Consider the following 11,384-nt stretch of genomic DNA (forward strand, 5'->3'; position numbering starts at 1 on the left):
ACATCCATGTGGGCTCACGTGTCCGTGAGTGTTGAAATTGTGTCTGTGGATCCAGTTTGCAGTGTAAAAAGGGATCTGAGTGTTATGTGAGAATAAAAAGGCATTATATAAACCAGGAGAGGATAGAACAAAGAGAACACTAACTGACAGCATTAAATACTATACGTAATGTAGTTAGATTAGTTATATCAGTGTATCAGCACAGTGGTACCGGTCACCTCACAGTAAGAAGGTTCTGTGTTTGAGTCTGTCCAAAGACAGGCCACCATTAACTGGTGGTTCTAAAGTGGCTGCTGGTGTGATGTAGTTATCTGTCTATCGGTGTTAGTGTTACCCTGTTAATAACAATAATAATGATAATAATAAATTGATGACAAGACATAGAAGAGCTGAGCCATGGGTAAAGAAGTCTTCATGCATTAAATACACGAATTTCACTGAACTTCAGGGGGATAAATGGGCCGTGTTTGAATTAAATTGGTTTTCCTATGGTAGAATGCAGATAAATCAAAAGTTAAATGCTGAAATTTATCCAGTGGTTGAATTTCTGTAGTGAAACAGTTGTTTCCTAGGAAGGGAATGACTGCCCAACTGCAACATTCCTAAATTTCACCTGGCTAATGGGACTTTTCAAACTAATAGCTGCAGAGGGAGAAGCGAGCAAACTCTCATGTATGTATACACTTTTGAAAAATTGTTTCAGTTATCGGCTGCCTCATGCTGTTTCATTAGAACCATGCTAAATATAGTGAAGTGTCATTGTGGTATTTTAGCATACTGTTTCATCAGCCTGGAATACGCAGGCTTCCTCAAAATACCTGGCAGTTCAGAACAGCTGATCCAACATACAGTAAAGCTTAGTGCTAAGCTTTCAGCTGAAACAGCTCTTCATTGCAGCTATGGGACTTCACCTTTTGTCACATCTTGTGCATCCTTTTCGAGAGGGACCTGCTACTGCTTCACTCTTTCTGGCTGTTGTGCTGGTTAATTTTGACTCGAATTCACTGTTTTTAACAACTGCTGATAACTGAACAATACTTAACCTTCTACGTGAGCTATGCTAACCTTTGTTAATAGGCGATGTCCTTTTGTTTGCTTTCTCTCCCTCTTCTTGCTTTCTTTTCTTTGTGGATACAGTGGCTCACGGTCCCCAAGGTAGAATAAATAAAATATTATCAGTGCTGTAAAGGGCAGTCCTGGTATGGGGTGGACCAAACCATTTTGTTTCATTTGTAAGGGGTGAGAGTTGGTATTTTAGGCAATCAAGCTCAAGTCACACAGTCAGTTTATTCAGGCAATTATGTCATTGTTATTTAGAAATTGAAAAAAGCAAAATAAAAGGAACTTTTCATTCCAGGCTTGCAAGGGTCACCAACACCATTGGGTCCTGTGTTCAACATTTTACTATAACTACAGGGCCCCTGCAGATTGTCTGCATGCTGAGATACAAAGAAAAATCAACTCCATACTCATCTGTAGGAATTAAATCAGATTCAATGTCTGTTATTTTGCCTGTGATTTTTACTACTATTATTTTATATTCAGTTCTTTAATTTTTTTTGATGGTAGTAAAAACAATATATAGAACTTGTTAGAATATAGTGAAAGACTTGAATTGTGAGATGTGTGTTTTTGTGAATCTTGTGAAGCACTATTACTCCTGCACTTGCAAATAAATTTGCCATGAAATTGAACTGTCACGTTATATTATTAATATTTTAATATTTATCTTGAGAAAAACACAGTCTCGCATTTTATTTGTCATATCAAAATGTATCTCGTAAACTGTAGCATTATGATCTTGAAAAACAAGCAGCCTAAAACCCTTGCATGAGCTGACATTTGTCTCCTCAAAGCAGCTCTACCACATGATCGATTCAAAGTAACGACTCCAGATCAACTCAAAATGGTTTTTAATGTTTTCTTTGTTTTGTTTCGGGGGGGTTTTCTAGGTATGTCTAGGTCTATAAAAAAGCACAACAACAATAGCACCACAGGATTACAAACACAGTGCCACGCACACAGACACACACTTTGGATCTAAGCACAGCATGATCCATCAATCTAGCGGAGGATGCTCCCGCATCAACACAGCTGAAGCTGTGTTATTTTTGGGCCACAGCTCATCTCTGTTCACAGGCAAGACATGCAAAGGCAGGCAAAAATGGATGTAAGTTTCAGGATACATGCATGCATGTCAGGGGGAAAAAAAACAAGCCACATTTAATGCGCAATAGCTACAGCAGACAAGTACAAACATAAAGCCCTTTGCGTCAGGATAATCTCCTGGAAACAAAACATAAGCAAACAGCTGAAAAAAGAGCCAAAACTCTTGGCATTTTTAGATAAAAGCCTAAAATACCATAAAAGTCCATTTTCAAGTAGGAGGATTTTGAAATCAACAAAGCATTAGAGTTTCTTTAGAAGGTTTGCATTTGTTCGTCCCTAGATTGAAGAAGACACCACAATGCAGACACACTGATGAAACTGCACAAGTTATAGTGTAATCAGACTGAACCTTCAAGGCCGTGTTCCATTTAGCAATCCCTCTTGTCCTTTAAGGTTTTATCAGTATTCTGGAGATAGAGCATCACATTATGCAGCACCAACTACCCTGGCATTATCTCTGCTTGTGACAGATCGGCCTGCCATTGTGCCTGCTACAGTGCAGTGTGCATTAACATTAAACAGCTTGGCTGGCCGTCTGCCTGCCTCTGCGTCCTCCGGGAACACAAGGAGACTCAGCAGCCATGAAGGCAACTTGGAAAGCACCTGTCACTGGCAATGACAAACCACACGAAGCCCATGAAATCCTCAACCTAAACTCCTGCTTTGTTTATTAACAGCACTTTACGCAAATGAAGGAAAGTATGACATTAAAAGAAAATGTATGTACTCACATAATTTGATGCCAGGTCTGGATGTAGATAGTCAATACCTGAAATGGGACTTTTTATAATTAATATTGAGTCATATAACATGCATCACAGAGGATAGCAAAATATCTTGCCATTTTTATATCACAGTTTCATTTTTGCTTTATTATATTCTGAATGCTTGATAATGATGATAATGATGAATAATATTATTCTGACACAACTTTTCACAAATTAGCAAATGACTCAAATTGCGCAATTCAATTTAGATGATTAACGAACTGGGAAAGAAAAAAAATACATGTTAACAATCTCTAAAATTAATATTCCACAATCACAGGGTCCAGCTTCTCAAATATAATGAAATAAAATGCAGTTGTATCTTTGGACTTTAAACTAGAAAATTGAGCCTGTCAGCTTGGATTCAACAGTTGTAATGGTAATATTCAATATATACAAAAATGATTAAATGCTTCTTTGTGTGTATAAAAAAAACCCCCAGCATGCATACTAAAGGAGAAAGAGGTTTCTGGGTTTTTTTTATTGCACAATGACATGCGGCTGTTTGAAAACCTGGTCAGTAAATCATGATTTCATGCTGTGAATCCCCTCAAACAGGGAGACAAATTAATCAGAACCAACATACATTCTTTATTAAGTTCAACATATACAAATAAATCAGCTCAATGGATATTTGGAGGTGTGATTAAGTGCTTCCAGACAGTGCTCCTGGTTATAAATGAAGGATTTTATACTCACCGTCATCCATGATTGCGATGGTAACTCCTTTGCCTGTGTAGCCCAGTTGCCAAGCTTCAGCCACATTAAGATCCAGCCCAGGGGTCCCGTCTGCCTGGCCTGTGTTTATCTAATCACTCAGACAATATGGAGAACATCCATGACTCATGGCACCCAGGTGAGCCACCATTAGGAAATTAGTCAACATGCAGAATGTGTCTATGTGCAGGAACAGGATGTTATGGATAAGGACTGCTTGTGGGTGATTTTGAAAGGAAAGGGAAGTAAATGTCAGCAGATTCATCTGACATGCCAGATGAATGAAAGCGAGCTTGCTACAGCATCAAAGTCATGCTCACCAGTTAATGTAAACGAGGGGAAACTAGGCAACATGAATGCAGAGATGAGATGGCATGATATTTGCCAGGCTAATTTAACAAAGAATAACAATGTTCATACAGAAGGCGGTAGGGAATATGGTCGGTCTCTGAGTAATTAAGGTGGAAAAAATGTGGGCTGGTGCTAAAGGTCAGGCTTCACGCAGACAGCTAGCTGGCTTATTACTCACCAGATACCACTGCTTGGTGAATAGAGGGTCACTCATGTTAACTTCAATATCGTTGATATTTCTGTAGCCTCGCTTCTGACGACTGAATCCCTCCTGTTCGATGACATTCTTCACCTGCGGGGGAAAGTAAAAAAAGAAAAAAAGTCAGGTCAATGTCAGTTTAAAATCAACAATGATCTCACGCACATTTTGAAAAGAATCATACAAAGAGCCAAATGAAACCCAGGTGTGTTTATGCTGGAGCACAGAAGCAATAAGATTCTGCTTGATATGACGCTTGAGATGTTGCCTGGGATTGCTCTGTGCACAGGAAATCACAAAACCCAGCTGTGCTCTACTGTACCGTGAAGGCAGAACATCACCTAAATGAAAGAGGCTATTCTTTTTCTCCTAATAAGAGTGGCTGCAGCTGGAGCTGGGGGCTCCCAAAATCACCTTGTCAGTATGCTCAAAAGCCACAGCAATTACACTCGCAAACACGCTTGTGTTTCTCTGAATCATCAACGAAATCTCAGCGGATGAACAGCTCTGATTTGGATTACAAATGCTTACTGAATGCTGCCACAATAACCATTATCGAGCTCAAAAAGATAACATAGGACAGAACAAATAAATGATTGGGATGAAATGTAGTTGCTTGATTAGCTGGTGGTTGGCATGAAAATGACTGGTTGTCTTTGATAGCGATGTTGTATTTAATTTCTGCTCACACTTCAAATCATAGAGCTAAGAAAACACTCCCATTATTCCGCTGCCTTCATCTCTGTCAGCAATTGTGAGGACAGGAGTAATAATAACCTATCAATTTAGTCATTCTAATTGGGAACTGCACCCCATCTCCTGTGACAGTTTAACTTTTCTTCTCTCTCTCTCTAAAATACTGTACCCATATTCAGTCATTTGGAAAAGCTGAATAGGTGAAGTAGAGGTAAAAGAACAACAAGCCACTTAATCTTTTAGAGTCTGGCACTGGCTAAACCAAGCCTGAAGAGAAGCTCTCAATTTAAAATTTATTGCCAACACTCTGCTTGTCTTGAAGGTCATATGGACAATGATTTCATTTGAAGGTTTTGGGTCAGTTTCTGATTCTCTCTCTTTCTCTGTGCGGTTGTACGTGAGAAACTAAATGTGTTTTTCACAATTTCAAAGCTTCATTTTGAAAAGAGGTCTCCAGCTAAATGTTCCTCTTATGTTTACCCTTCGCAAATTCCCTCTAGTGTGTCACAAAGAAACAGGCATTGTCTGGCGTGTTTACCCGCAAAGATAAGAGAGCAGAGCAGCACTTAAATGTGTCCTTCTAAAATGGCCAAAGCCTATTCAGCTGGCTATCCTGTTATGGTATACCCTACACAATCATGAGGCAAAGAAACTGTAAATAAGCACACAAATCAGCTAAACAGAAACTAGCCCTGTAAAGTAAGATCTCTTGCTTAAAGTAAGATCACTGTTTTAGCCTTATATTACTTTTGTAATCACAAAATTGCATTCATATTCAGAGCGGGTAGCGGCAATATCTATATTATCCTGGCATTTCCTCGTCTTCTTTCCATCCATCAGCAGTTTATTCCATTACTTGGCAGGAGAGTTGGTATTTCCCTTGAGACAGCATGTCATACTGCCCACTCACAACATCAAACAGTGCCCATGCACTGCCATCACTCTCCGCCTTTGCCACTGCCTGCTCACAATGCTTCAGTTCACTCCAAATCAAAGAGCAGTGCTGGCTGTCTCCTTTCTCACTGCCCTCATTTCCCTCCTGGCTTTTCCATGCGTGCATCTTTCAGGGTCAGGGGATGCTGCTCACTCACAACATTTTTTTTAATGTTCTACATTCCACCTTTGCTCCATTCCCACTTTTTAATATAGCCTTTTAATCTCTATTAAAAGGCTATATTATATTATCTATGTCTCATAAAAAAAAGGTGTATTTCAGGAAGTATGAATGGATGGATCAGTGGATAAACTGGGAAAAAGCAGGGAAGTATAGACAGGTATGCACAGAGAGAAATGCAAAGGAGAGATACAAGTAGATGATTTTGGTCGGAAGTGGGTCAACATGCTCCACTAATAGAATCTGAGGAATAACAGGGTTCTTGGGACACCACCCAGTTCCATCAATACTGCTACTCAATTAGACTGCATGTTAAATGAGTGTTTAATGACTCAGTTACAGGTAAAAAGAGGTTTAACAGAATACAATATCTACTAAATACAATGCTTCTTTATTTAGGGCTGTGGAATACAATTTCCACCAATTAGATCTTTCTTTTATGTTCCCAGAGCTGAGAGATATTGCTGTAGGTTGGGAAATGACAGAAAGATACCTCAAAATTATAAACACAGAACATAAAATCAGACTTGTTGACCTCATAGGTTCTGGAAATCCAAAGAAATCAATAGCTTTGGTGTCACACGTGAGCATGTCAAGCAGCTGATTAAAACCTGGAATGTGGACCTGCCCATGTTCGTGCTGTCTCACTTCCATTTGCAGAATTAGCTCGTCAGAGTGGCTCGCATTTATTTTCATTAGCACCTCTCACAAGCGCAATTAGAGAGGTTAGTTGATTGTCTGCAGCAGGACCTCCACTTTCACTACATCCAACAGTGGACAGAGCTGAACACACACAGCTCAGCACACAACAGTACTGAGCTTCAAGATGCGGCACATACATGTTTTTATATAAGAAAAAACAGCTGAAACAATTTGTGACTGAGTCCAGTGTCATGACTGTCATGAGATTACCATAATTTACACTTGCTTCAAAATTGATTGAGTTATTTTTCAAGCAAAAAGGGCAAATATTTACTGCCATAAATGTAAGAGTTGATACTTTTCTTCATTACTGTAAACTGATTATATTTTGGGGTAATGGACAGTTGTGAGACTTTGTCTTACAGGACAAGTAGCGGTTAATTGAGATTAAAACATCAGTGAAAGTGGGCGACTTGTAGCAGTGACAGGGGAAATAACCACTGGCAACCCAAAGTGGGCGAGTCAGGTCAAAACTAATCTCTACTTTGAGGTTGTCATAGGCCATTAGCTACAAAGCAATCCCCAAGAAAGGCATTGCTTTACGTGTGTAAGGCCTTATGAGCTGAAAAAATGTGGTAAATGGGTAGACTTATTAAATATTAACCCAAACAATAAGAAGATTACTTGAAAATGAGAATAATGTTTACTTACAGCTATTGTTTGTCAAGAGGTAACAAACTGTATGTGGAAATCGATCATTGCACGACTTATTACCCAATCCAAACATTTAAGCTCCCAAATTAATGATTACATACTTAACCAAGTGCAACATAAATGTCACCAGACTTTGTAAGAAAGTATATTTTTATTAGAAAAGCACATGTCAGAAGAAAAAAAAGACACTTTTTCTCATTAATATAGCTCAGCTTTTACTACTGCAAATGCAGAACCACTGAAGTGCCGACAAGTCCAAGAAATGACCCTGTTTATTTATGTGTGCAATCAAAATGTTTCTGAGGAAAATGCTAATCATAAAATACAAAAATGAAATAAAAGAAGGAATTAGATTCACTGCAACATTATGAAAAATAAAATCTAAAATAACTTCCAAAAACAAGTGTATTAAGTTTTAGCATGTTATTTAGTGCTGGGTTTGGAATTGCTTGCATTCTATTTGGCTCTGATGGGAAAAACAAGTTTTCTATTTTTTTGTTTTTCTGAAAAATAAACAGAAAAAAGTCAGGACGACGACCAGTTAATCTTAGGCTGAGCCACAGCTTATCATAGTGTTACTGCATAATTACCCTGTAGTTGCGTAAGGACTGCAATTTCTCATTGAGAACTGGTGGTAAAACTGCTATGACTATATACACAATAAAGCACTAAACTAGATGTGGAGCCAAATGATTTTGCTTCAGTAGCTCATTAGAAGTTTCAGTTTGATTAAATGAGGGTGATTGTGTAGTAGTTTATTTCATTTGTTAGAATTTCTTTTGCCTGCTGTTTACCAAGTGGTTTGTGAAATCCCATCCTTGTGAGAGTTTATATCTGTTTACTTGTGTTTATTTAGAATGTTTCTTGGAACCTTAAAAAAAACATTTTGCTTTTTTGTAATGAGCACTGTTTAAGTTAAATCTCTTATTTAGGACTTTTTACATATAGAAAAAAGACTTTAACGTGAAGTGAAAGAAAAGCTGTAGTGGTTACGGCACATGTATACACAGTATATTGTTTCATTGTCATATGCATTCTTACCCTTTTGTCTTTTTGGAGCTGCTGTCTCCTACGGGCACTGCGTTTGCTCCGCCTCTTCGAAGTATCCTGAGGGTAGAGGTGAAAGAACCCTTCTCCGAAGGGAAGCTGGAAAGAAAAGAAAAGAAAAGAAGTACAAGACAGGGAAATGGATCAGGGGCAGAAATACAGATGGGAGGGTTGAGGCAGCAATCATAAAGTGTGAATGACAAATCAAAATACAATAGTTCATAAAGGAAAGAGGATAGCAGGTTATCTTCCAGATGGAAACAAGGGCACTGATTCCCTGGCTTTCACAGACAGTTAAGCCTGGAGAACAGCATTGGGATCAACCATAATAAGTCACATGGGGAGGGAAATGAGATGCATCATCCAGAGCGTTCCCTCCAGCACTATGCACAGATTAAAGACCCCCTTATGCTTTAGTAACAGTCAGGGCACAGGTCAATCCTCAAAATAAATGGTTTCAGATGCGGCTGTCAGATCTAATGTGAAAATGTAACACTTGTCAAAGGATTCTTCTTATCTGCCAATGCTCTTTTATTTGAACATTTTGGTCAGATTGAAATGTCCTCATAGTATTACAATATGTGTTATTATTATGGTAGTAAGAGTAGTAGCAGTAGCAGTATCATTATCATTGCTTTACATTGGCTGATCACAGATCTGTTTTGCTGTCTTTCTTTTGCCACTCTTTAGGCTTACATTTGTATGCGTGTCCCCTGTCTGTATCCCAGTCTAGTTAATTAAGCTACAAAAGAAGAGAATTCAAACAACACAGACATTGTTTAATGGTGCATATCCCATTAAGACAAATATAGCTGCAGATTACATAACCTGGGAGGCAGTAGACGGAGGGGATGATCTATTGCCTACAAGAAAGCGAGCAAGCCATAGCAGAAATAGCAATGCTGCACAACTACCACAAGGATGTTATCAGATTATGATGATGAGATACAAATCAAACACTTTTCTTTATTATTATTATTACTGTGGAGGTGAGAGGAGAAAAAACCCACATCCTCATTCAGAGCTGTGCAGACACCCCTCTGTTCACTGCTACGCCTCACTGACTAAGGCTCCAGCCAATTTCACCCACACATTTATTTTGACATGTGACAAGGAACACACACTGCTGGGGAATTATTTCTATCAGTCTGCCATAAACGCCTTGTTAAGTCTTCTGACATGTTGAAAGGCATCCGAAATTTGTCGAGCTATCTGATTTGTCTCAGGTGAGACAAAGGAGGGCCATGTATGTGAATACACTATGTGCTCTGCAAAAGACAAATAATAAAGAGATGTTTTATATTTTATTGGAAAATGTGTTTTTTAAAAAATGTCAGCCTCTGACAAAGAGGGCATCCAACAAGGTATCCAAGTAAATTTCCTGTTTTTTGATGTGATTTGGCGACTAAGCATTAAAAAGGGGGGAGGGGGGTTTCCAAAACTGTGAGGATTATATCAAACCAGAACTTCGTGTGATGTTTTGTTCATGAAATGTTTTGTCTCTTCTTCAATAGCATCTTTCACAGATGGCTCCAGGTGCATCTTCCTTTTGCAGGACACTGAAATTTGATGCGTTTTTGAAATAGAATTTAGCCCACGGGCCGGTGGCAAACCTAATAAACAAGGCCTGCGGTTCAGTGAGAATGACGTCATCAAGTTAAGAAAAAGTGCAGTGAAGTCAAACCAGAAGAAAACCAGAAGAAGCTTCTCAATATCTCCTCTACTGGATAGTTTCACTACGTGCAGTATGTCTGATTGTTCTAAAAGAGCGAGAATGCCCACAAACGTTACTAAACAACCAGAAATATTTCGCGCTGACATTTTGATTTAATAATATTTATTCGTTTATCAATTGGTCGGTTTACTTAAGAAAGAAAGAAAAGAAAAAGAAAAACAGTTGCTGCCAGGATTGCGTGATGCTTTTTTAATCAGAGCATCCCTACCTTTCGGGCACTCTGGAACCCATGTTGTGTTGCAACTTGGTGCGCTTCATCCTGTGCGTCCTCATGCAACTGAACCAGAAAATGGTCCGTTAAGACTCCTTCTGTAGCCTGCGTCGCAAGCAGCAGCGCGTTCAGCAGCACTGTAAATCCCAAGGCTGTCCCATATCGGGGCGATACAAGCATCGTGTCTGGCTTGTGTCAGTATGCCTTGTCTGCTTGCCCGTCAGAGTAAAATCAGTGTATGGGATGCTCCTCGTCAGAGAAGCGAAGAGGAGGAACAGGAGGAAGAACAGCGGGATGTAAAGGTGTCGAATCAACGCTTTTGCGAACGCATCTCTTCGTCGTCAGCTGATGGTGGCACTGGAAGTTGGATTTCACCGAGGTGTAGCCGCTCTTACCGTGTGCTTCGAGTTGGGGCGGTTGTGTGTTGTGGACCAAACCTGCATCCTCAGCTTTCTAGCTCTCCTCCTCCTCTTCCTCCTCTCATCTGTTATTCATCTACCTTCCTAGCTCGGGTAGTTTCTGCTCGTGACGTTGTACCAATGGCCTCGGCGGGTGTGTCCCGTCGTTTCCTCCCCCGGATGCGCTCGAGGGCACTTTTCAGCACCTTGGAGAATTCCTCCTATCGTCCTCAGAGTTGATGGGAATTCTATTGATATGCAGGCTGTCTGGGGCTGGCCATCCAACTGGGGGGGGGGGGGACCGCTGAAGACTCATGTGACATATAGTGACCTTTAAATACAGCTTTCTATAGAAGTCCTACAGAAAGATTTGTATGACATGATTCTTCAATATATTTCTAAGGCTGAAGTTCTCTTGTTTTACCCTATATATGTGCAATGATCAGCCTGACCGTTTCTGTGCAGTGGAATGAAAGAATAGTCCCACTGGACTATAATTGGTCATTTGGAGGTGAGCAGCATGTAGCAGCGAAAGGAGTGCTGGTACAAAGGTAGCTCATTAAAGGACTCCCTGTCCTCCTGCTTTCTTGCTGCTGTAAACTAGAAGGTGGGCATACAGGGCTG

General features: G+C 39.7%; 1 protein-coding gene across 1 annotated transcript in view; it reads right to left on the reverse strand.

Annotated features, from left to right (window-relative positions):
• Positions 1-10,919, reverse strand: part of pcsk2 (proprotein convertase subtilisin/kexin type 2) — a 29,716-nt gene extending 18,797 nt beyond the window's left edge. Inside the window, exons 1-5 of the mRNA XM_063491357.2 lie at positions 10,360-10,919; positions 8,411-8,515; positions 4,183-4,296; positions 3,636-3,744; positions 2,901-2,938 (exon numbers count right to left, since the gene is read on the reverse strand). Of these exons, the coding sequence (XP_063347427.1) occupies positions 2,901-2,938; positions 3,636-3,744; positions 4,183-4,296; positions 8,411-8,515; positions 10,360-10,542 (549 nt within the window). The 5' untranslated portion in view covers positions 10,543-10,919. The remainder of the gene's footprint in view (positions 1-2,900; positions 2,939-3,635; positions 3,745-4,182; positions 4,297-8,410; positions 8,516-10,359) is intronic.
• Between the last annotated feature and the right edge of the window lie 465 nt (positions 10,920-11,384).

Source organism: Pelmatolapia mariae, linkage group LG13 (genome assembly GCF_036321145.2).
Source record: "Pelmatolapia mariae isolate MD_Pm_ZW linkage group LG13, Pm_UMD_F_2, whole genome shotgun sequence".
Taxonomy (NCBI): domain Eukaryota; kingdom Metazoa; phylum Chordata; class Actinopteri; order Cichliformes; family Cichlidae; genus Pelmatolapia; species Pelmatolapia mariae.